Raw genomic sequence first — 27,151 nt, forward strand, 5'->3', positions numbered from 1 at the left:
GATTTAGGATTCTAAGCCCAATTCGAAACAGTGAGTTGCACTAGGGTTTCTGATATGCAAACTCAATAGGTCCATATGGGCCAATATTTAGATATAGCTGTCATATAAACTGATTTAGGGTCTTTAGTCCATAACAGCCAAATTTATCACCCGATTTCGCTGAAACTCGGAACAGTACGTTGCAGTAGAGTCTCTGATGTTCAAATTGAAATGGTCCATATTGGACCATATTGAGGTATAACTGCAATATAACCCGATCTGCCGATTTAGGATCTCTAACCCATATTTATAGCCAGTTTTTGCTGTAATTTGGAACAATAAGTTGCAATAGGCTGTTAGATTTTTGTCAATACCAGATCATATTTGTATATTGATAGCATATAGGCCGATTTTCCGTTTTGGGGTCTAGAGCATAGAAGGCGCATTTTTTGCCTTATATATCAGAAAATTGGAATAGGTCATGTATGGGCTCACAAAAGTGTCTATTGTTAACCGATATTGATGAAATTTAGAATATTGGGCTTAAAAATCTTACCAACATTTTTAAAAATGTATATCCATGGTTAGGAGCGGATCAAGATGTCAAATCGGGAGACAGGTTTAATAAGATCTTTATCCAGTTATTGAACTATTTAAACCATACTTGGCGTAATCATTGGTAGTCGTTACGGAACATTTCAAATTTTCACCCCACCCGATTTTTTTTTTGGTTTTGGAATAAATATGACCTTTGTATAACCCCTTCCACAATGTACTAATACTACAACTACTACTAAATTTCCCATGCACATTCCACTAAGGGACAGGGGATACTTCTCTCATTTCAATGAGTGCAGTCCGATTAAAGTTTATGATAAACGATAAGGATCTTTCTTTTTTATGCCGATTTCGAACGGCGTGTTGCATAGCGACACCACTTGGTAGAGAAGTTTGAACATGGCAGGATATCTCGCAAATGTATCCAGCATTACTTAAGAGATAACCACCGCTAAACATTTTTCTGATGTTTACGCCTGGATTTGAACCCAGGTGTTTGGCGTCATAGGCGGATATGCTAACCTCTGCGCCACGGTGGCCTCCCCTTCCTACCTTCGACAATGTACGTTATGATAATTAGTAAATAAATATTCAATATTACTCTTAACAACCAGGCTTGTTGTAGCTTAAAGTTGATTTACGATTTATCATAATATTTACTGACCTTCAGTTCAAAATTTTATCACATGTTTATTTAGCATATTTCAACAAATCAAATAATGACATGTTTAATATTCCATCATGAAACAAAAACTTCTCTATGGAAAATAGACAATTGAGATTCCCTTACAACATCGTCAAGATGAGCTCATCCCAGCAGGCAACAAAATTAAGTACAAAAAAAAAAAAAAAAATTATGATGAGCTTATAACCATAAATATGACTACTGACTTTACCTTCACTTCCATGGGTGGGCAAAACAACAACAACAACACACGACAACTCAAACACACACACATGAGTGTTTAATAAACATCTCCAATCTCAGACAAAGTTTAAACAATTAACAATAATCAACATCATCCGCATGAAGTAGTAAAAACGAACAAAATAATAAAAAAATTTAATGCCAGTGGAGGAGATAGGTGGCAGAACAAAGGACAGGATGTTATGACTTTTCAGTAGTAATGGAAGCCAGCAAAATCATCACAATCACATATACACTCCATATCTCGGGGAGTATCATGGCATAGATGGAGATAGACCAACTGACCGGACAAAAAGGCAATTAAATAAAAACAAACACTAGCTGTACTATAAGAAGATCTCTATTTGTCTTTGGACACTTGTGACATTCAGTGTATAACTAAGTGTGTGTGTGTGTGTAAATATCACTTGTTTTGTGCCTTTGGGGTGGTCTTGTGTGGTCCATCATCACAAAATGCTGAGCCATTATTGTTTACTGGTTTTTGTGCAATTAACTATGATTTAGAAAATAAATATTGATTAGCTCTAGGCAGCATACACCTGATCACGCTATAGGCTATGTATACTCTTGATGGCTAATTCATTAGGGAATCAGTTAGGTGAGTTGATAGAACATTTGAACATTAAGCATAATTTATTTTAAGTTTTTCTTTCTGTTTTGGAAAACCTTGAACTTTGATTTTAGTTCTTAATGTAATTGAGTACAGGAAGGGGGGAAATGATAACAAGTAAGAGCGTACTAAGTTCGGCCGGTCCGAATCTTATATACCCTCCACCATTGATCGCATTTGTCGAGTTCTATGCGCGGTATCTCTTTTTAGACAAACATAGAATCTTGAATAAGAACTGTTATGCTATTAGAGCTATATCAAGTTATAGTCCGATTCGGACCATAAATGAATTGCGCCGTCTAGAGGCTCAAGAAGTCAAGACCCAAGATCGGTTTATGTGGCAGCTATATCAGGTTATGGACCTATTTGAACCATATTTAGCACAGTTGTTGAGAGTCATAACAAAATACCTCATGGAAAATTTCAGTCAAATCGGATAAGAATTGCGCCCTCTAGTGGCTCAAGAAGTCAAGATCCAAGATCGGTTTATATGACAGCTATATCAGGTTACGGACCGATATGGACCACATTTAGCACAGTTGTTGAAAGCCATTACAAAACACCTCATGCAAAATTTCAGCCAAATCGGATAAGAATTGCGCCCTCTAGTGGCTCAAGAAGTCAAGATCCAAGATTGATTTATATATGGCAGTTATATCAAAACATGGACCGATATGGCCCATTTACTATTCCAACCGACCTACACTGATAAGAATTATTTGTGCAAAATTTCTAGTGACTAGCCTTACTCTTTCGAAAGGTCTCAGACGAATATTTCCGGGTGTTACAAACGAAATGACGAAATGAGAATTCCCCTATGGTGGAGGGTGTAAAAATGTCTCTCAAAATCCCATGTCCAATCTGAAACGTTAGTAAACTTCATGGGCGCGAGAACAGAGACAACGGAGGATATGTTTAGGCTTTTGATGAAAACTCATTTCCCACAGAATACGACAGGACTCACGGAGACACCGGAATCTTGGAATAATGACGTTGATCAAAGGCTTACAGAATTTATGGTAAAGGAATCCTTGAGGAGCTTCAAACCATTTAAGTCATCGGACCTGACCGGCACTACTGCAGAAGAAGGCGAACTATCTTGCACAACACCTGGCCTGTATTTTCACAGCGTGCCTAGGACTTGCATACACTCCGAAAGCCTGGCAGGAGGCAAGGGTGATATTTATGTCTAAGGCCGGCAAGGCAAGTTATGCGACACCAAAGGCCATATAAGCCTTACGTTCTTTCTACTCAAAACCATGGAACGAATTGTGGATACCGTGATAAAGATATGATAAAATAATATCAAGTGAGCTGCTTTAATACAAACAGCATGCCTATGTCAAGGAATAGTCGGTGGAGACTGCCCTCTACGAGGTTTTGCATAAAAAAGAAGAATCTTTCGATGCCAAGACGTACACATTAGCGGTATGCATTGATATCGAGGGGGCTTTAAACAATGTGCTGAGCGACAATCGATTCAATTCCTAAACCAGTACCGGGTGGACCAGCTCCTTAGAGACTGCATAAACCATATGCTCAGGAACAGGTGGATAAATTATGTCCCATGACATAAATATAAGGGAGAAAGTGGCACAGGGCACGCCACAGGCGGGCATTTTATCGCCACTCCTATGGGTAACCACCACCCGGCACGGGATAACTGTAAGCACCACACAAGCTGGAACATTGAGGTCCGATATGTATGGTGTTGTCCATTGTCCACAGGTTGCGGAAAGTGGAATGCTCCATCCGGAGTAGCTGTAATTGCAGTCACGGACAATCAGCGGTATCGAGCGGAGAGTCTCAGTGAGAGGTCGGGTAGCTCCGGCTCTTGGACATATACTGAGTGCCTACGATGCTCGATATGACAGGTGAGTTATTGCCGCCTTTAAATAACAAATGGCCATACTGTTCGCGCAGCGATCGGTCCTTTGGACTGGAAGGCGCTTGCTCATTTACAGGTACTAGACGGGGATCGCCACCTCCACATAAAAATTTGGTTACAACAACAACAACAACCACCACCATAAATAACCTATTATAGAAGCTGACTGAGTAGGGATTTGAACCCGTCTGCTATGCAGACGATGTTGTCTAAGAGGTAAAGACCCCAATCATCTATGCAGAAGAAAGAGTCCTGCAGATGGCATATAACTGCGCTAGACCTAGGGGCCTCAATGTTAATCCCTAGAAGACTGAAATTTGCCTGTTCACGAGAAAGACGAAGGTGGGAGAGTGGATAAAGGATAGCAGCAGGTCATACTATCGCGGTATATTCGAGGCGTCAATAGGAAGCCTGGTAGGAATGGACGTGGTTTCCGATCGGATACCTGAGAAGACACTTAAAGTCAAGGCACTGTTGGGCACTATGTAGACGGACCGTAGGCTCCAAAATGGGGCCTGAATTCGAGGATAGTCCACTGGCTCTACAGGAGCGTGATTAGTCCAATACTTACTTACGCCTCAATAGTTTGATGGACTGCTATGGAGAAAAAGTGCAACGTAAGGACCATACAGCAGGTTCAGTGAACATGTTGTCTTGGCATAGGCGGAGCGATGAGGACCACGCCCACTAAGGTACTGGAGACTATTATAGATATCCAACCTATTGACATACAGATAAAGTGTGAGGCAGCCACTGCGGCTATGAGACTTAAGGCGATGGGAGAATAGATTGAGGATGGGAGCAGCTCATACCGTCGCGGTATAATCGAAAAAGATGTTTTCAATCGGATACTTGAGACGACACTTGAAGTCGAATGTAAGGCTCTGCTTCCAGCGGGACAGTCTTGCAGTGGCGGAACCCTGGCATTGCCATCTGTGAGCTCATGCTACACAGATATATCAAAGCTAGAGGACAGAGTGGGCCGGGGGGTCTACATTGAGAACCCTAGGACTGAGATTCGTTTTAAAACGCCTGACCATAATGCGATCTTGCAGGCGGAGATCCGGGCGTTCACGGAGTGCATAAGGTGGTGTCTTGTGAACGCATGGACGTCGAGTAGTAACATTAGGACGGGTCGATTTTTTTTCAAAAAATTGTGTAACGAAAACGTAAACTACATACAATTCTAACAATTTCTCTCCAAAGAGGTGTCGCACTGCGGCACTCCGTTCGGTCTCGGCTATAAAAAGGAGGCCCCTTATGATTTAGCTTAAATTTGAATCGGAATGCGCTCATTGATATGTAAGAAGTTTGCCCCTGTTTCTTAGTGGAATGTTCATGGGCAAAATTTGCATTACATACTGTTCTAAGAAGTTTATCCAAAGAAACCATGTATCAAAAATTAAATCCTTATCCGCGCCTCTCGACTTCAAAATGTATTTCCTATTCTTTCGACATTCGATATTTGATATTCTTGTGATCAAGGTACAGGTCACGTTTTTTGTTTGATTATCGTAAGATTTTGGACAAGTGACTTTTGATCCAAGGACGAACCCTGTTGATTTTGAACAAAATCTGTTCAGATTTAGATATAGCTCTCATATATATGTTTCATCCGATATGTAATTTTTAGGCTCTAATAGGCATAATTTTAATTCGGTCTTTACAAAAATTTGCACACGACGTTCTACTTAATATTCCAACATGTGTTCACAATATTATCAAAATTGGTTCAGTTTTATATATAGCTGCCATATATATGCTTCATCCGATATGTAATTTTTAGGCTCCAGTAGCCATAATTTTAGTCCAATCTATACAAAATTTTGCACAAGTCGTACTTTTTAATATTCCAACATGTGTGCACAGTTTTATCAAAATTGGTTCAGTTTTACATATAGCTCCCATATATATGTTTCATCCGATATGGTATTTTTAGGCTCTAGTAGCCATAATTTTAGTCCAATCTTTACAAAAGTTTGCTCAAGACGTTCTCTTTAATGTTCCAACATGTGTGCCTAATTTCATCAAAATCGGTTCAGTTTAAGATATAGCTCCCATATATATGTTTCATCCGATATGTGATTTTTAGGCTCCAGTAACCATAATTTTTGTCCGATCATTACAAAAGTTTGCTCAACACGTTCTATTTAATATTCCAACATGTGTGGACAATTTTATCAAAATCGGTTCAGTTTTAGATATAGCTCCCATATATATGTTTCATCCGATATGGCATTTTTAGGCTCCAGTAGCCATAATTTTAGTCCGATCTTCACAAAATTTTGCACAAGACGTTCTATTTAATATTCCAACATGTGTGCATAATTTCATCAAAATCGGTTCAGTTTTACATATAGCTCCCATGTATATGTTTCATCCGATATGTGATTTTTAGGCTCCAGTAGCCATAATTTTAATCCGATCTTTACAAAAGTTTGCTAAAAACGTTCTATTTAATATTCCAACATGTGTGCACAATTTTATCAAAATCGGTTCAGTTTTACATATAGCTCCCATATATATGTTTCATCCGATATGTCATTTTAAGGCTTTAGTAGCCATAATTTTAGTCCGATCTTTACAAAAGTTTGCTCAACACGTTCTATTTAATATTCCAACATGTGTGCATAGTTTTATCAAAATTGGTTCAGTTTTACATATAGGTCCCTTATATATGTTTCATCCGATATGAAATTTTTAGGCTCCAGTAGCCATAATTTTAGTCCGATCTTCACAAAATTTTGCACAAAACGTTCTTTTCAATATTCCAACATGTGTGCATAATTTCATCAAAATCGGTTCAGTTTTACATATAGCTCCCATATATATGTTTCATCCGATATGTCATTTTTAGGCTCCAGTAGCCATAATTTTAGTCCAATCTATACAAAATTTTGCACAAGTCGTACTTTTTAATATTCCAACATGTGTGCACAGTTTTATCAAAATTGGTTCAGTTTTACATATAGCTCCCATATATATGTTTCATCCGATATGGTATTTTTAGGCTCTAGTAGCCATAATTTTAGTCCAATCTTTACAAAAGTTTGCTCAAGACGTTCTCTTTAATGTTCCAACATGTGTGCCTAATTTCATCAAAATCGGTTCAGTTTAAGATATAGCTCCCATATATATGTTTCATCCGATATGACATTTTTAGGCTCCAGTAGCCATAATTTTAGTCCGATCTTTACAAAAGTTTGCTCAACACGTTCTATTTAATATTCCATCATGTGTGCACAGTTTTATCAAAATCGGTTCAGTTTTACATATAGCTCCCATATATATATTTCATCCGATATATCATTTTAAGGCTTTAGTAGCCATAATTTTACCCCGATCTTTACAAAAGTTTGCTCAACACGTTCTATTTAATATTCCAACATGTGTGCACAGTTTTATCAAAATCGGTTCAGTTTTAGATACAAATCATTGAATTTTATTACCGAAATCAGTGTTCGGTTCGAAATGTGTTCAAATTTTGACAAATTTTGTTCAGCGATGAGGCTCATTTCTGGTTGAATGGCTACGTAAATAAGCAAAATTGCCGCATTTGGAGTGAAGAGCAACCAGAAGCCGTTCAAGAACTGCCCATGCATCCCGAAAAATGCACTGTTTGGTGTGGTTTGTACGCTGGTGGAATCATTGGACCGTATTTTTTCAAAGATGCTGTTGGACGCAACGTTACGGTGAATGAACACATTTCGAACCGAACACTGATTTTGGTAATAAAATTCAATGATTTGCAAGCGTTGCTCGTTAGTAAGTCTATTCATGATGAAATGTCAAAGCATACTGAGCATCTTTCTCTTTGACACCATGTCTGAAATCCCACGTGATCTGTCAAATACTAATGTATGAAAATCCTAACCTCAAAAAAATCACCCTTTATATCTCTCATCCGATATGACATTTTTAGGTTCACTCAGCTATAAATAAGAATGGGAAAAGAATTTTTATTATTTATATGATAAAAGTTTCCCCTGTATTCCTAAATGTTATGTTTGTGGGATTTTTTCCCCTATAACTAATTGGAACCTACATTGCAGCTAAGTATATACTACAACTTCATAGACGAATTACATTTTTTTTGTTGACTCCGTTTGCTGAACCAAATCAATTTACCAAACATTACAACAAGTCCCTGATGGCAATAATTAAAAAAAAAATCCAAAGCAGCCGGCGCAACACCTTTAACATTGCCAAAAGGAGCATTTTCCCACCAACTCAAAACATCTTAATGCGATCCGTTATCTATAGTGCTTAACAAGTTTGAGGGCAAAACAAAAGACTTAAGACACGAACTTCGCCAAAGAACAATACCAAAGCAAAAAATATTCTTGCAATTGCAATTTGCCATCATATAGGCAAGATAATACACTACAAACACACATACATACAGAAACATTAATACCACCATACACTGCTACCAAATTAACACGATTATAATTGATGCTATCATCGTGACTTTTTGCATGTTTTTGTTTTGTTTGTAGTTGGTGTGTTGACTCAACATATAAGTTCATGGTTTGTTGGCGAATAAAAACCAACAACAAACACACAGATGACAACAACTATGATTTTAATTAGATTTTAATTACCGAACATCAAGTCGGTGAGACATTGTCGACTTTGTGGCAGATGAACATAGATGCTGACAATGATATTTTCCAAGCATCTTCAATTGTGTTAAGCTCTTTGGTTCAGTCAAAGCAAAAGTTAATTATCGTTGAAACATACAAACACACATACCTACTATATGGGTAATAACACCTTTTGTTATAAAAAGAAAAAAACAAAACAAAAAAGTTCATATAAATGAAAAACAAAAAACTAAATTTAGAATGTTTACAAAGTCATGGCGAAAAGTTCAAAGTCAAAGTTAAGGTGAAGAAAATGCTTAAACAACCAAGAATCTTTAGTGTGTGACTTAATATGAAAAAACAAAGGGAAAAAAAAACATTACAAAATGACATCACTACACGTGCATACAACAACATGACTTGCGTTGCCTTTGAAAACTCTCATGAGTTTTTTTTTCTTCATATCATTAAAATAATTCATTCATACCTCAAGCTTTTAATTTTGTCTTATGGTCTTATGTGTTATTTTTAGCGTTCATTGCACCTGCAATGCTTGCCTTACACACACTCTCGCACACATTCTCTCAGTATGTACTGATTATTGGTTGACCGTGAAAATACCCAAAATGGTCATCACCTCTGGTAAATGTTCACATTGAAGGCCTGGGCCGTTCAGCTGCTTTATGGAATAAGTGGCATAACAACAAAACGCCTACATAAATATTTATGCATGTACTTTTCTACTTTTCTGAGTTCATCATCATCATCATCACCATCATCTTTTTTGTGGTTTATTGATTTTCTATATGGACAATTGTTTATTTCTTCGGAATCCATTTACTCCATGATCATGAAAAGGTCAGACAAGCTTAGCTGGGTAAACCATTATGGATTTTAAAGCAGCATGGTGATAATGAGGCAAAACGGTGTATTTCTTTTTAAAGAATGTTTGCTGTATGTATAGACAGTGGGCTAATTTGTTATGTGAATGCAAACAAAAGCTTCGAGTTTGTTTCTTAAGTCTTTTGTTTAATTCTCATGTGAACATTCATACAAGAACTTAAGTACATCGCCACTTAATGTTTCTCACGTTGCTTTCTTTTCCTCTAGACTAATGATACTTTTGTCGGTAAATTGTTCTTTTCTTGTTGATAATAAACCGACTGTGTATACCAACATGCGCATTTAATTATTAGGAAGCTTTTTAATATCTAAAGTCTAGGATTTCCTAAATGCATTTAGTAGTTATGGTACTTTTTTTTTGATACTTATACTCATTGGCTGTTTTTTTGTAAACAGCATGATGCTAAATGCTTATAGCTTAGATGGTTATGCTGAAAGTCATTTACGTTATATTTTGTCCACTTCCAGGACAGGGGGGGTTGAAGTGTTAAAGCATTTTCGAAACAAGAAAGTATTGCTTAAAGTGCTAAGCTAAAAGTAACAGCTGATAACTGACAGAAGAAAGAATGCAATTACAGAGTCACAAGCTGTGAAAAAATTTGTCAACGCCGACTATATGAAAAATCCGCAATTACGTTTTGGGCAACCCAATATATGGGAGCTATATGTTAAACTGAACCGATTTTGATAAAATTGTGCACACATGTAGATCGGACCAAAATTATGGCTACTAAAGCCTAAAAATCACATATCGGATGAAACATATATATGGGAGCTATATGTAAAACAGAACCGATTTTGATAAAACTGTGCACACATGTTGGAATATTAAATAGAACGTATTGAGCAAACTTTTGTAAAGATCGGGGTAGAATTATGGCTACTAGAGCCTAAAAATGACATATCGGATGAAACATATATATGGGAGCTATATCTGAAACTGAACCGATTTTGATAAAATTATGCAAACATGTTGGAACATTAAAAAGAACGACTTGTGCAAAATTTTGTTAAAATTGGACTAAAATTATGACTACAAGAGCCTAAAAATGTCCTATCGGATGAAACATATATATGGGAGCTATATCTGAAACTGAACCGATTTTGATAAAATTATGCACACAAGTTGAAACATTAATTAGAACGTCTTGTGCAAAATTTTGTAAAAATCGGACCAAAATTATTGCTTCTAGAAATGCTGCCTAAAAATGCCATATCGGATGAAACATATATATGAAAGCTATATCTAAATCTGAACAGATTTTGTTCAAAACACTAAATAAGTACTTGTGCAAAAATCTTGCGATAATCGAACAACAAATGTGACATGTACCTTGATCACAAGAATATCAAATATCGATTGTCGAAAGAACAGGAAATACGTTTTGAAGTCGAGAGGCGCGGATAAGGATTTAATTTTTGATACATGGTTTCTTTGGATAAACTTCTTAGAATTGTATGTAATGCGAATTTTGCCCATGAACATTCCACTAAGAAACAGGGGCACACTTCTCACATATCAATGAGTGTAGTCCGATTCAAGTTTTAAGCTCAATGGTAAGGGGTCTCTTTTTTTATAGCCGAGTCCGAAAGGCGTGCCGCATTGCGACACCTATTTGGAGAGAAGTTTTACATGGTATCGTACCTCACAAATGTTGTGGTTTTCGCCTCCTAATGCGTCTAATGCCTCCGTTGAAAATTACTTCTGGTCTCGCCAGGATTCTAACCCAAGCATTCAGCGTCATAGGCGGACATGCTAACCTCTGCGCTACAATGGACTCCAGATATTGGTTTATACGGAGGCTAAATGGGGAAAAGGACCAATATGCTTCAAACTGGGTTCAGTTGCAGAAGGTGCTTACACATCTTAACAATCCCTTTGCAGTCGGTTGTACGCAACGGATTGACTGGAGGGTATCCTTCATCGGCAAGGGCTGTCGTCTCAGTGTACGTGTATGTCCTTTCTTCGTTATGAGAGAGGCACATCCGCACGCTTCTACTTCGTGCAGGGATAAAAAGAACCCTGGACCCTGGTTCTGTTCGGTTTGCCAGAACCGCTTCCAACATCGGTCGGCGTCGGTGAGGTGTAACCGGTGCATGGAGTGGGTACATTTCCGATCTTGCTCCGGCCTTACATCACTACGAGAGTATAGTCATACTGAATATGTTGGAAGGTGCTGTGCGAACATAGACAGCTGTGGGTCACAAGAGTCGTCCTCGTCGTCGCCTTCTGCGTCCTCGTCGTCGGACTATGTGACCCCCCGACCTCTCCCGTGCAGCAATATACGCAACAGCAACATCCCAGCCCCAATATTGCCAGGCCAGTGACGGGAAGTGTATCATTTTTGCCATTGAATTGCAACGGTTTCCGTGGCAAGATCGACGAGATAGTGGATTTTAAGAGTCGCAAGAACATATTGGACGCAGCGATCCAGGAAACAAAGCTGACCAACACTTGCAGTTGTCACGGATACAATATGTTACGTAAGGATCGCTCAAGGAGCGAAGGGGGGGATTGGCCTTTGTGATACACCATACCATGCAATATATAACCATCTTGCCTGCGCCTAGCGCTAGTGACCCCTACATGGAGTGCATGGGGATAGCAGTCAGGTTCGGTACTACCGAGATAGAGCTATACAACGTGTACATACCGCCGGTTGGTAGCTGTGTCCTTACAACCCCGATATATGTGGGTTACTATCTGGCCATGATCGTTTGATTCTAGGCGACTTTAATGGGCATCACACTTCATGGCATTCTCCCCTAGGTAACGTCAGCTTGGCATAGCTTTGGCAGAGCAAATTGAAGGCTCCACGTTTTGTACGGCGAATGAGGATGCCCCCACAAGGATTACGAGGAGTTGTAGTAGCTCGCCATACCCCGACATAAGTGGGTTACTATCTGGCCATAATCGTCTTGTTCTAGGGGACTTTAATGGGCATCACACTTCATGGTATTCTCCCCTAGGTAACGACCAGCTTGGCATAGCTGTGGCAGAGCAGATTGAAGGCTCCACGTTTGGCACGGTGAATGAGGATGCCCCCACTAGGATTAGGAGGAGTTGTATCAGCTCGCCATACATTTCCATTTGATCTGTTCTCCTGATTGACGTATCCTGGCAAGCCGTCAACTCTTTGGGGTCAGACCACCTCCCCATAATTCTCACCATCGACCGACCATCCGACTTCATAACTTCTGAACGCCGGACGTTTATCAATCAGAAGGTCGAAGAAGGTCGATTGGGCTGGCTTCAATGAGTAGACCAATCACCGCTTCAGTGAACTGACTCCCCCCTCGGATGTGCCAATTGCCGAGAGGAAATTTCGAGACTTCGTTAACGCAGCAGCCGCTCGCTTTGTGCCAGCCGGTCGAATATCCCAAATGCGGCCCAATTTCCCGGCGCAGGCACTCGACTTAGACCCAGATCCCTCTGGGCGCATCCCATCCTAGTCGCAAAATTCTTGGATCTTGGCACTCAACAGAATCAAAGAGACGAAAAATATAACATAACAAACTGCTACAACAACAACAACTTAAAAATTCAAATTACATCGATATCAAATGAATTTATATGGGGATATCGGTAAACGGGGTGTTAGGATAGGGTAGGTTGAAAGGAGAGCGCGGTTCATAATCTGCCCCACGCCACTATAGACATTCACCTAAGCCAGTTGTCGGCTTGTTGTGCGCTCTAAATAATAAAAAGTAACCTTGGAAAATAGCCAGGAATTCCTTAAAAATCTTTATTTATTTTCTATACCACGCCCCTAAGTTGGTTCATGTCTGTTATTGTGTCCCCACCTAAGTGACGGTGTCCTTTAGCCGCGAATGCCAGAAAATGACATAGGAAATGTTCCAATGTCTCATCATCCTCTTCACATGCCCTAAACATGCTATCCCTTGCCGCACCGAATTTGCATAAGTCAGCTTGTAGTCCCTTGTGTTCCGTTATGGTACCGAAAACTATACTGACCTCATTCTTACTTCCTATCCGATCGGAAACCTCTTCCATTCCTTCTAGGTTTCCTATTGTCACTTCGATTATACCGCGATGGTATGACCTGCTCGTTTTCTCTATCCATTCTCCCATCCCCCCAAGTCTAAGCCTCAGTGGCTGCCTCCCACTTATGTGCGGTTTGTACCGAAAAGTTTAAGCCATTTACCCCATACTTTGTACAGCTATAGGAGGTGGAACACAACTCTCCATTATAAGTTTCGCAGCCATCAAATAGACATTCAGGCAGATAGTAAGAGAGACAGACAGAAAAACAAACAGACGGACAGACAAACAAACGGTAAGACAGACAGATAGATAGAAAGACAAACAGACGGACAGACAAACAAACGGTAAGACAGACAAACAGACATAGATTGACAGACAGACTGGCGTACGACAAAGAAGCAGTTGGACAGACGGACAGACTTAAGGTCCTAGCAGGCGCATTTATGAACTGATTTCGTTGAAATTTGGAACATCCCATATGGACTGCTATGCCAATTTAGGGTCTTTAGTCTCATTTATTACGCGATTTCTTTGAAACTGGGAACAGTGAGTTCAATAAGACCCCTTGTCATCCGTGCCACATATGGTCTTGATTGGACTATATTTAGGTATAGCTGTCATAAAGACCGATCTCTCGGTAAGGGTCTTAAGACCGTAACTAAACTAAATTTTCCATGAACATTTCATTAAGGAGCAGAAGAATCCTTCTCTCATAACAACGAGTGCAGTTCGATTTAAGTTTAAGCTCAATGATAAGGGGCCTTCTTTTTTACGCCGAATCCGAACGGCGTGCAGCGTAGCGACACCACTTGGTACAAAAGATTTAATATGGCAGGATATCTCACAAATGTAGCCAGCATTTGTAAGGGGATAAACACCGCTGAAAATTTTTCTGATGTTCGCACCGGTATATGAACTCAGGTGTTCGGCGTCATAGGCGGACATGCTAACCTCTGCGCCACGGTGGCCTCTTTAAGACCGTAGCAGGTCCTAGTTACACTAGGACTATCAATATCCGTGGCTTTATCAGGATATTGAGCTATATCAGGTTATAGACCGATTTGGAACGTACTTGGCACAGTTGTTGAAAGTCCTAACGGAACATGCAAAATTTCAGCCAAAAAATCAGACAAAAAATGCGTATTCCAGAGGCTCAAGAAGTCAAATCGGGAGATCGGTTTATATGGGAGCTGTATCTAAATCTGAACCGAATTGGCTCATTTGCAATCCCCGACGACCTACATCGATATTAAGTGTCTGTGCAAAATTTCAAGCGTCTAGCTTTACGCGTTCAACCTTTATTGTGATTTCGACAGACGGACGGACATGGCTAGATCTATTCAGAACGACGAGACGATCCATGGGGTCGCAGATCAATACTTTAAGGTCTTACAAACGTAATGACTAGAGTAGTATGCCCCCATCCTATGTTGGTGGGTATAAAAAGGATAATAAATTTATTCATGGTGCTTTTTGTTTTTTTGCTAAGATAAAACTCTCCATACTTAGTATTGGGTTGCCCAAAAAGTAATTGCGGATTTTTCATATAGTCGGCGTTGACAAATTTTTTCACAGCTTGTGACTCTGTAATTGCATTCTTTCTTCTGTCAGTTATCATCTGTTACTTTTAGCTTGCTTTAGAAAAAAAGTGAAAAAAAAGAATATTTGATAAAAGTTCATTCTAAGTTTTATTAAAAATGCATTTACTTTCTTTTAAAAAATCCGCAATTACTTTTTGGGCAACCCATTATTTTTGTAAAATTTTATTCAAAGGATAATTCTAAGAACTTTGATTTAAGTTTCTTCAGAAGTTGCATTTGATTTGAATGTTTAGGTTAACTATGTGTACAGGGTGGCTGATGAAAGCCGCTACCAAAAAAAAATGTAATAACTTTTTTTCTATTTAATAATAATAATTTAATAATTAATTTAATTAATTAATTAATTAATTTAATTAATAATAATTTAATAATTAATTTAATAATTTAATTTAACATGAATAAAAGAAAAATGTATTCCATACACCGAAAAAAAAATGTAGCAATATTCATCATTGTAGCAATATTCATCAGCCACCCTGTATATACCGAAATTCTGCTTAATCCATGGACTTATATAAGTGTGGTGCTTGTGTCTTAAGTCTTTCGTTTATCTTATGTTGCCAGCCATGCAAGCATTCTATTGTGATTATTTTCATGTCTACATGTATTATTAGTTTTTTTTTATAATTTTTGCCTTTTTCATTGGCTAAAACTGTTGATTAGATTTTTTTTGCGATTTGAAAGAAAGAATGATCATTGACTTAGTCAGAGCTTTAAAAATAGTCTTGCCTATTTTCACATTTTACATTGGCATTAACCCAAAAACCTATAAATTTCACAATGTTGTGGGCCAAAAAAAAAAAAAATACATCTTCCATTTTTTACCACACTAACGCGAAGTTGTCTTTCTTTGTTTAGATTTTGATATATTCTCTTTTTATAGTTCTTTAGCGTTTGTAGAACGTATTAAGATTAAAATTTCGAATTTAATTAATTTTTTTTCTTGTTAATGAAATCCGACACGTACATACATACGAATGTCTTAAAACAAATTCTAAACAGAATGGCAAACAACACCTCACACATGATGAGGCATTGAGCGACAACAACGATAACCGGGACAATGATGTTGATGTTGTCTTTTGTCACGTTGAAGCGAAAGTTAAGAAACAGCAATAAACGTGTTTTCTACTTTGTCTGGATTGTTTGCGGCCAGCAAGTGTTTCGGATACAAAAGGAAAAAAAAAATCGCATAATACAATAAGTGGCAATCCAAAGTTGATGTGGCGTTTGTGGCTATTATTCTTGATTCAATGACTGAAAGCGGAAAGTTTTGGGGGTAGCTACTTGAACATTACAAGCGTGTGGAATTTGATTTGCTTTTTTTTGTTTGCCTCGCTGATAAGATTATTTTAATTGCGAAATTATTTTTTCTTAATGAAACACAAATAACTTGAGAGTATTTCAATGGGTTACGCATGTATTTTCTAAAGTGATGGCAATAGTACACTGATTTTGTATAGAGCATTGTGATTCATGGTATTGAAATGTGGTTTAAAGATTTTTTTGGCAGAGAGTATATATTTCATATATCACGCTTTTTAAAGTTCTTTCCTTTGCTATGATATTTTTATGCCTTTTAAGTAGTCTTATTTAATTTGTTCTGTGTTTTTTTTGCATTGATTCACTTACCGTTTCTTGAGGCATAGTATTACAGCTACGCAATGGTAGCTTATAACGCAGTGTTCCCTCATGGTCTCTGAAAGCAAAAATTGTATTTGTTGTTGTTGTGATTATTTATTATTAGTTTTTCTATTTTGATAATTTTTGCCAAAATTAAACTAACCTGTATTCTGTCAGACACGTGGAGTTTTTTGATAAACCCTTGGGGTATATCATGCCACTGAACAGACCATTCTCATGATTCACTGGCGCATCTTTGATGGTGATTAACATGGAACCCGAAAGGCATTTGATTTTTACAGTGGGCTCAACTGAGGGTTTTGGTGATGTGCTGGGTTCCTCCAGTTCAGCATACACATCTTCTGAAAAAAAAAAACAAATTAAAAAAATTAAAAAATGAATGAAAATAGAGATAAATAAAATATAATTAAAAAATAAAATAAAAAAAAAAAAAACAAGTAAAAGCGTGCTAAGTTCGGCCGGGCCAAATCAATCTTATATACCCTCCAACATGGTTCGCTTTTATCGAGTTCTTTTCCCGGCATCTCTTCTTAGGCAAAAAAGGATATAAGAAAATATTTGCTCTGCTATTGGAGCGATATCAAGATATGGTCCGCTTCGGACCACAATTATATGTTGGAGACCTGTGTAAAATGTCAGCCAATTTGAATAAGAATTGCGCCCTTTGGGGGCTCAAGAAGTAAAATAGAGAGATCGATTTATATGGGAGCTGTATCGGGCTATAGACCGATTCAGACCATAATAAACACGTATGTTGATGATCATGAGAGGATCCGTTGTACAAAATTGCAGGCAAATCGGATAATAATGCCGACCTCTAGAGGCTCAAGAAGTCAAGACCCAAGATCGGTTTATATGACAGCTATATCAGGTTATGGACCGATTTGAATAATACTTGGCACAGTTGTTGGATATCGTAATAATACACGTCGTGCAAAATTTCATTCCAATCGGATAATAAATGCGACCTCTAGAGGCTCAAGAAGTCAAGACCCAAGATCGGTTTATATGGCAGCTATATCAGGTTATCAACCGATTTGAACCATACTTGGCACAGTTGTTGGATATCATAACAAAACACGTCGTGCAAAATTTCATTCCAATGGGATAAGAATTGCGCCCTTTAGAGGCTCAAGAAGTCAAGATCCCAGATCGGTTTATATGGCAGCTATATCAGGTTATGAACCGATTTGAGCCATACTTGGCACAGTTGTTGGATATCATAACAAAATACTTCGTGCAAAAATTCATTCCAATCGGATAAGAATTGCGCACTCTAGAGGCTCAAGAAGTCAAGACCCAAGATCGGTTTATATGGCAGCTATATATGGTTATCAACCGATTTGAACCATACTTGGCACAGTTGTTGGATATCATAACAAAACACGTCGTCCAAAATTTCATTCCAATCGGATAAGAATTGTCAAGACCCAAGATCGGTTTATATGGCAGCTATATCAGGTTATCAACCGATTGGAACCATACTTGGCACAGTTGTTGGATATCATAACAAAACACGTCATGCAAAATTTCATTCCAATCGGATAATAATTGCGACCTCTAGAGGCTCAAGAAGTCAACATACCAGATCGGTTTATATGGCAGCTATATCAGGTTATCAACCCATTTGAACTATACTTGGCACAGTTTTTGGATATCATAATAAAATACTTCGTGCAAAAATTCATTTAAAGCGGAGAAGAATTGCGCCCTCTAGAGGCTTAAGAAGTCAAGATCCCAGATCCGTTTATATGGCAGCTATATCAGGTTATCAACCGATTTGAACCATACTTGACACAGTTGTTGGATATCATAACAAAATACTTCGTGCAAAAATTCATTCCAATCGGATAAAAATTGCGCACTCTAGAGGTTCAAGAAGTCAACACCCAAGATCGGTTTATATGGCAGCTATATCAAAACATGGTCCGATATGACCCATTCACAATACCAACCGATTCTATTCCCGTATAGCTTTCATTTGACTCCCATATTGTCCCGATCGGTCTACTTTTTTTAGGGTGGTACTTTTGGGCTAAGGGGGAGGGTTGCCCCGTTCAGCCGTTTTTGAGTCTATAGGCACAAACAAATCTACAAACAAACAGAAATTCATTTTTATATATACGGAAAATATAAGATTTCTTAATCCTTGCTCTATGAAACTTAAGACTTTGCTCTGTTCTTAAGTCATAGTTTCATGAATTGGTTTTTTACTTTTTTGTATAATTTTTTTTTAAGTTATATATATTTGTATACTTGAAAATATATTTCAATATTTTCTAATTTCATATTTGCTTTCTTAGAAGAAGTGCTAATTATTATATATTGTACATTGTTTACTCTTTGTATATTACATACATTGAATTCTTATCTTGTAGTTGTAATCTTCGTAACACATCTGGAACCTAAGATAACAAATAATTAAAATGTCGCCATTTGTTGTGAAATAGATGATAACACTTTACTACAGTAAACGTAGGAGTAACACATTTTTTAGAATCAAGTTACCAGGACCTTGAGCCCATTGTGAGCACAATCATTAACCAATCCTTTGTCGAAAAGTTCCATGTAATGTGCAGTTGTAACTTTTAACACTCATGCTAAGTGTGGTTTGAATTGATTTGTGACCTTATCCCGATTTGTGACCTTAAGCCCGATTTGTGACTAAGACAGAATTTATCATTCCATTGCCAGAATCTATGATTCCATTACTAGAAACTATGATTCCATTACTAGAATCTATGATTCCATTACTAGAAACTATGATTCCATTACTAGAATCTATGATCCCATTACTAGAAACTATGAATTCATGACCAATCGAAGTAAATTTTTCCACTCGTTTCGGTCTGTGCAATTCTTCTCAACTTTTTAACACCATTTCCGACATCATTAAGTACACCGTAAAATTGTTAGGGCTAATTTTGCGTAAAAAGTGTTCGTAATAACTATCCCTTACATTAATTTATCGAGGGGAGGAATTTGGTATTCTTGTACACTTGTAAGGAAGATATGGCAATATTACGCAGTAAACAACCAAACATTTATTCGCGTACTGAAAAATTTGCACCAATTTTTACTGAAAGTCGTTCGTTTGCCACTAAGAGAGGGCGTGAGAGCGAAAAATATTTGGAGAGTGAATAGTACTCCCTCTTTCACCCCTCCTATTCCCATTTTTCTATTCGCCAACACAATGCATGGAAAAAAAAGTAAATAAAACCAGCAAGGAAAGGCAAAAGTCGGGAGGTGCCGACTGTATAATACCCTACACCTACCCTATAAGTACAATGTGGGAGCTATTGGGTTGCCCAAAAAGTAATTGCGGATTTTTTAAAAGAAAGTAAATGCATTTTTTTATAAAACTTAGAATGAACTTTAATCAAATATACTTTTTTTACACTTTTTTTCTAAAGCACGCTAAAAGTAACAGCTGATAACTGACAGAAGAAAGAATGCAATTACAGAGTCACAAGCTATGAAAAAATTTGTCAACGCCGACTATATGAAAAATCCGCAATTACTTTTTGGGCAACCCAATATATCCAATTCTGAACCAATTTTGATGGTCCTCGGCGGATGTTTTCATACGGGTTATTAAACAATTCGGATCAAATTTTGAGCAAATATAACTACGGTTGAAAAATGAGCACTTTATTGCCATATTTCTCAAAAATCGGACGAACATATATATGGGAACTCTATCAATATCTGAACCGATTTCGGGCTAACTTCTTAGATATTGTGGTAATCGTAAAGGAAAGCGTTGTAAAAAATTTTCGCAACATTGGTCAATAATACCATATACATATATGGTAGCCATATGTAAATCTGAACCGATTTCTATGAAATTCTCCAATAATACTAAGAGTCATAAGAAAATCTTTCCTGCCAAATTTCGAGATAATCGATTAACAAATAAGCACTTTATTGCCATATTTCTCAAAATCGGACGAACATATATAAGGAAGCTATATCTAAATCTGAACCGATTTCGAGCAAACTTCTTAGATATTGTGCAAACGTCGATGAAACGTTATACAAAATTTTGGCAAGATTGGTTAATAAGTGCGCTTGTAGTCGCTATAGAAGTGAAAATCGGGCGATATACATATATGGCAGCTATATCTAAATCTGGACCGATTTCTATGAAATTCACCAGTTATACTAAAAGTCATAAGAAAATCCTTGCTGCAAAATTTCGAGAGAATCGGTTAACAAATGAGCACTTTATTGCAATATTTCTCAAAATCGGTCGAACATATATGTGGGAGCTATATCCAAATCTGAACCGATTTTTTTGGATTTCAATAGGCTTTGTCTCTAGGCCGAAAAAAACATTTCGGTACCACATTTAAAGACGATCGGACAAAAATTGCCACCTGTACTTTGTACACAAATTAACATGGACAGACTGACAGACAGACGGACGGTTTATCACTTTTCCTTCTGGGTGTTACAAATAAATGCACTAACTTATAATACCCTGTACCACAGTTGTGGTGCAGAGTATAATGAAAGGTTGCCAATTTCTGCTGAAAGTTTTTTTCCTATCTTTTACCAGCACCCATCTTACAAAACTACGGAATAGTTCGTACCAGGTTTGAATATAGCTGTAATCAGGGACGCAGTTAGGATTCTATTTTGGGGGGCCCCATAATATAACATAAAAATAATAATAAGTTTGTAAACATTCGCGCGAACACTAAGGAATACATTTTTATGCCAGATTTGTACTGTACTTTTAAATGCCTCTCATTTGTTACCCATATTGCCCGAAAATGGTGAAAGTGTTCTGTGGGGGGGTTTTTGGGAGTGGGGGACCTACCCCGAACACTTATGGTGAAATGTTTATACCAAGTTCATACTCTACTCTTAAATACCTTTCATTTGATGCCCTTATTGTCCCAATTGCTAAATATGTCCGTTCAGGTGGATTTTGGGATGGGGCGTCCCCCCAAGTTATTTGACCCCAAAGTTTGTACTCTACTCTTAAATACCTTTCACTTGATACCCATATTGTCCCAATCGGTAAATATGTCCGTTCAGGTGGATTTTTGGATGGGTCGTCCCCCCAAGTTATTTGACCCCAAATTGTTATACCAATTTCGTGTTTTTGGGGTACCATTAGGCGGCATACCAAATTTTGCTTAAATTGGTGCAAGCATCTTCGAGATAGGGCGTTTTTGAAAATTGCGATAAGTAGGGGTGGTTGGTAAAAATCGGTTCAGATTTAGATATAGCTTCCATATATATATCGTCCGATTTGTATTTTAATGGCCGTAGTAACTACAATTTTCCACCGATCTGTACAAAATTCGACATGTATTGTTTTGTTACTGATCTGAACATAACTGCAAGATTTCATCAATATCGGTTCAGATTTAGATATAGCTCCCATATATATGTATCGCCCGATTTGCACTGAAATGGCTATAGTAACTATAATTTTCAACCAATCTGCACAAAACTTGGCATGGATTGTTTTATTACTGATCTCCACCTATCTGCAAGATTTCATCAAAATCGGTTCAGATTTAAAAGATAGCTCCCATATATTTATATCGCCCGATTTGCACTGAAATGGCTAACTATAATTTTCAACCGATCTGCTTAAAATTTGGCACGGATTGTTTTGTAACTGATATGAACTTATCTGCAAGATATCATCAACATCGGTTCATATTAAGATATAGCTCCCATATATATGTATCGTCCGATTTGCACTTAAATGGCAGTAATATCTACAATTTTCAACCGATCTGCCCAAAATTTGGCATGGATTGTTTTTTTGCTGATCTGTACATATCTGTAAGATTTCTTCAATATCGGTCCAGATTTGGCTATAGCTCCAATATATATTTATCGTCGGATTTTCACTTATGTGGCCGTCAAAAAAACAACTTTCAAACGATCTATTCGAAAAAAGTAGGTTATAGTTCTCATATACATATACATCTCATATACATATATCTATAGCCCGAATTTATAATTGTAGGGTAGGTGCAGGGAATTATATAGTTGGCTCCGCCCGACTTTTGTCTTTCCTTACTGGTTATCTAATGGATATTGTTGCTAAAAGTGTAAAATAGAAAACATGTGGTGCCATCATTCAATCGGAATTACAATACTGAAAGAGGAAGAACGCAACATATTTATGATTGAACGTTCTGGAAAGCAAAAATTAGAATTACACAAAAAACAACTACGAACTTTGAGTTATTTATAAATAGAATAATTATTTATAAATAGAACTACTTATTTTTATACCCTCCACCATAGGATGGGGGTATACTAAATTCGTCATTCCGTGTGTAACACCTCGAAATATGCGTCTTAGACCCGATAAAGTAAATATATTCTCATGACATTTTAAGTCGGTCTAGCTATGTCCGTCCCTCTGCCGAAAGCATGCTAACTTTTGAAGGAGTAAGCTAGCTGCTTGAAATTTGGCACAAATACTTCCTATTAGTGTAGGTCGGTTGGGATTGTAAATGGGCTTATGTTCGGTACATGTTTTGATATAGCTGCCATATAAGTCGATCTCCCGATTTCACTTCTTGAGCTTCTAGAGGACGCAATTCCATTCGATTTGGCTAAAGTATTGCACGTGGTGTTTTCGTATGACTTCCAACAATTGTGCCTAGTATGGGTCAAATCGGTTCATAACCTAATATAGCTGCCATATAAACCGACCTCTCTATTAGACTTCTTTAGCTTCTAGAGCGCGTAATTCTTTTCCGATTTGGCAGAAATTTTCGCACGTATCATTTTGATATGACTTCCAGCAACTGCGACAAGCGTGGTCTAATTCTGTCCATAACCTGATATAGCTGCCATATAAACCGATCTCCCGAGTTGATCTATTGAGCTTCTAGAGGGTGCAATTGTTATCCAATGTTTCTGAAATTTTGCACATGTGGTTTTAATATGACTGCCAACAACTGTGCCAAGTAAGTCCTTTTCCAGTTCATAACCTGATATGGCTGTTATATAAACCGAACTCCCAATTGGATTTCTAAGTCCATAACCTAATATAGCTGCCATATAAACCGACCTCTCTATAAGACTTCTTTAGCTTCTAGAGCGCGTAATTCTTTTCCGATTTGGCTGAAATTTTCGCACGTGTCGTTTTGGTATGACTTCCAGCAACTGTGCCAAGCGTGGTCTAATTCAGTCCATAACCTGATATAGCTGCCATATAAATCGATCTCCCGATTTGATCTATTGAGCCTCTAGAGGGCGCAATTGTTATTCAATGTGTCTGAAATCTTGCACATGTGGTTTTGGTATGACTTCCAACAACTGTGCCAAGTAAGTCCTTTTCCAGTTCATAACCTGATATAGCTGCTATATAAACCGAACTCCCAATAAGATTTCTAAGTCCATAACCTGATATAGCTGCCATATAAACCGATCTCCCGATTTGATTTATTGAGCCTCTAGAGGGCGCAATTGTTATCCATTTTGGCCGAAATCTTGCACATGTGGTTTTGGTATGACTTTCAACAACTGTGCCAAGTAAGTCTTAATCAGTTCATAACCTGATATAGCTGCCATATAAACCGATTTCCCGATTTGATTTATTGAGCCTCTAGAGGGCGCAATTGTTATCCAATTTGGCTGAAATCTTGCATATGTGGTTTTGGTATGACTTCCAACAACTGTGGCAAGTAAGTCTTAATCAGTTCATAACCTGATATAGCTGCTATATAAATCGAAATCCCAATTTGATTTCTAAGTCCATAACCTGATATAGCTGCCATATAAACCGATCTCCCGATTTGATTTATTGAGCCTCTAGAGGGCGCAATTGTTATCCAATTTGGCTAAAATCCAACAACTGTGCCAAGTAAGTCTTAATCAGTCCATAACCTGATATAGCTGCCATATAAACCGATCTCCCGATTTGATCTATTGAGCCTATAGAGGGCGCAATTGTTATCCATTTTGGCTGACATCTTGCACATGTAATTTTGGTATGACTTCCAACAACTGTGCCAAGTAAGTCCTTTTCCAGTTCATAACCTGATATAGCTGCCATATAAACCGATCTCCCGATTTTATCTATTGAGCCTCTGAGATTTGCCTGAAATTTTGGAGGTGGTATTTTTCTGCGACTTCTGACATGACATAACAAGTACGGTCAATAATTTGATATAGCTTATATATCTTTGAAAAGGCCATTCATAGAACTTGTTCCCTGCGATCCATGGTGGAGGGTATATAAGATTCGGCTCGGCCGAACATAGCACACTTTTACTTGTTTTTTGTTTTCAGCTGTTGCATAGTGTAATTAGTGTTCTAAAAAATTTCCGTTTTTCTCATAATGCCTGCAAAATTAGTCAATAATAGCACACCCCTTAATTGGAAGAACAACAAATTGTTCAAATCTAATTGTTGTTTGAAGCTATTAGTCCACATTAACTTCTGTCAACCATGCTAAATAAATATTAGATTGGTAAATATTAAAAAAATCGTATATATACCATGAAAACTTTCGAAAACTTTATGAATGTTCCAAAGAACTTCAGAGTGAAAAGAAGAACAACAACTAGCAAACATGTTCCGCTACAAGTAAGTAGAGAAAATAATTTATTGTGCTCATCCTATTAATAATGTTCGTGGAGAACATTTTAGAACAACTATACTTATGGTTTTATCTGCCTTATTGGCAGTAGCTCAGGGTCAGGTCGTTTCGGATGGTGCCTGCCCCGATAATGTAAAATCCATGGAAAGTTTTGATGTGGAAAAATATTTGGGAACCTGGTATGAGTATAGCAAATATCCAGTTAAGTTTGAGGCCAATGGCAAATGTATTACCGCCAAATATACTTTAAATGCCGATGGCACTGTTCAAGTAAAGAACAGACTAATCAACACAAAGTAGGTATTCGAACTTCCGGTAAATAAAATAAAATAACATTCTTTTCATTTAGAACGAATACCTCTGAGGACATTGAAGGTTTTGCCAATTTAGTCTCACCTGGAAAGCTACTTGTTCAATTCCCTGTATCACCTGCCCATACAGTGTCTAGCAATTATTGGGTCTTGAAGACCGACTATGACAATTATGCTGTAGTCTATTCTTGCAATCCCATGGGAGAGAATTCCCATTCAAGTATGTGTCTGGTTTGAGGTTTTTTTTTTTTTTTTTTAGTTGGTGTAAAGTTATTAATTAAGTGTTTATTCTTATAACTTTTAGCCATTGTCTGGATTTTAACTCGTGAGCGTATTCCCCGCTCTAGCTACATTGAAAGAGCTATCAGTGTGCTTTATCAGTATGAGATTTCTTTGTTACCAATAACGACCACAGATCAAGCTTCTTGCGATAATGTTTAGTATTAGAAATTTTGAATACTAAAGGAGCAAGATTTGTTTTGATTAAATAAATAATCAACCGAATAATGAATATAAAAAAAATATTAACTAAAAAAATAGGTAATAATAATAATAACAAAATTTACAATATTCATGATAAAATTTCATATTTCTTAGAGAAATCATTCGCTTCCATTCTAAAAATGAGGTTTAAGGGGTTTCTTTTAGATTTCTTCATAAATCTAATGATCAGCAATTACGTTGGTCATATCCAGAAATGAACGACTTTGTGAAAGTCTCTAACAGTCAACTGAATTCTTATCTAAAGTTTAAGGAAGCTGCAGTAGGAAGACGATTCTGCGTAGCGAAATGGTCAGCCCCAATGACTAAGATATCTATGAACAACAAAAAATGTTCACTTTCACAAGTCCAAAACTGCCTAAAGGAGCATTCCAATGCTTTTGCAATGTACTAGAGAGTTCTTAACTATTGTCTTGGCTACAATTTTTGTTTTAGTATTGGATCGAAAATCTTAACGGCATGGCTGTTATAGGCCAAAATATTCAAAACAAGTAAAAGCGTGCTAAGTTCGGCCGGGCCGAATCTTATATACCCTCCACCATTGCATTTGTCGAGTTATGGGATCTGTATCAGGCTATAGACCGATTCAGAACATAATAAACACGTTTGTTGATGGTCATGAGAGGATCCGTCCTACAAAATTTCAGGCATATCGGATAATAATTGCGACCTCTAGAGGTCAAGAAGTCAAGATCCCAGATCGGCTACTATGGCAGCTATATCAGGCTATGAACCGATTTGAACCTTATTTGACACAGTTGTTGAAAGTAAAAATAAAATACTTCATGCAAAATTTCAGCCAAATCGGATAGGAATTGCGCCCTCTAGAAGCTCAAGAAGTCAAATCCCCAGATCTGTTTATATGACAGCTATATCAGGTTATGTACCGATTTCAACCATACTTGGCACAGTTGTTGGATATCATGACGAAATACTTGGTGCAAAAATTCATTCAAATCGGATAAGAATTGTGCCCTCTAGTGGCTCAAGAAGTCAAGACCCAAGATCGGTTTATATGGCAGCTATATCAGGTTATGAACCGATTTAAA

The 27,151-nt window shown here is 37.5% G+C and overlaps 2 protein-coding genes across 5 annotated transcripts in view; one reads left to right on the plus strand and one right to left on the minus strand.

Moving 5' to 3' along the window:
- The window catches only part of LOC106086656 (uncharacterized), a 193,498-nt gene that overhangs the window by 20,551 nt on the left and 145,796 nt on the right, over positions 1 to 27,151 (minus strand). For 3 of the 4 annotated variants that reach the window (XM_059368884.1, XM_059368881.1, XM_059368883.1), the window contains 2 exons: positions 16,846 to 17,044; positions 16,692 to 16,758 (listed from right to left, as the gene is read on the minus strand). In XM_059368884.1, the coding sequence (XP_059224867.1) occupies positions 16,692 to 16,758; positions 16,846 to 17,044 (266 nt within the window). The remainder of the gene's footprint in view (positions 1 to 16,691; positions 16,759 to 16,845; positions 17,045 to 27,151) is intronic. The other variant, XM_059368882.1, reaches the window with a different exon arrangement.
- LOC106086657 (apolipoprotein D) lies at positions 25,224 to 26,104 on the plus strand. The gene is made up of 4 exons (XM_013251408.2): positions 25,224 to 25,277; positions 25,341 to 25,586; positions 25,640 to 25,821; positions 25,906 to 26,104. The coding sequence occupies exons 1-4, from the start codon at positions 25,264 to 25,266 to the stop codon at positions 26,040 to 26,042; spliced, it is 579 nt and encodes a 192-aa protein (XP_013106862.2). The 5' UTR covers positions 25,224 to 25,263; the 3' UTR covers positions 26,043 to 26,104.

Source organism: Stomoxys calcitrans, chromosome 5 (genome assembly GCF_963082655.1).
Source record: "Stomoxys calcitrans chromosome 5, idStoCalc2.1, whole genome shotgun sequence".
NCBI classification, from domain to species: domain Eukaryota; kingdom Metazoa; phylum Arthropoda; class Insecta; order Diptera; family Muscidae; genus Stomoxys; species Stomoxys calcitrans.

What these genes read in the sequence shown, in the direction of transcription:
- LOC106086657 (XM_013251408.2), top strand. An exon ending in AACAGACTAATCAACACAAA is followed by an intron (nt 25,587 to 25,639) that starts GTAGGTATTCGA and finishes CTTTTCATTTAG; the next exon opens with AACGAATACCTCTGAGGACA. An exon ending in GGGAGAGAATTCCCATTCAA is followed by an intron (nt 25,822 to 25,905) that starts GTATGTGTCTGG and finishes TATAACTTTTAG; the next exon opens with CCATTGTCTGGATTTTAACT.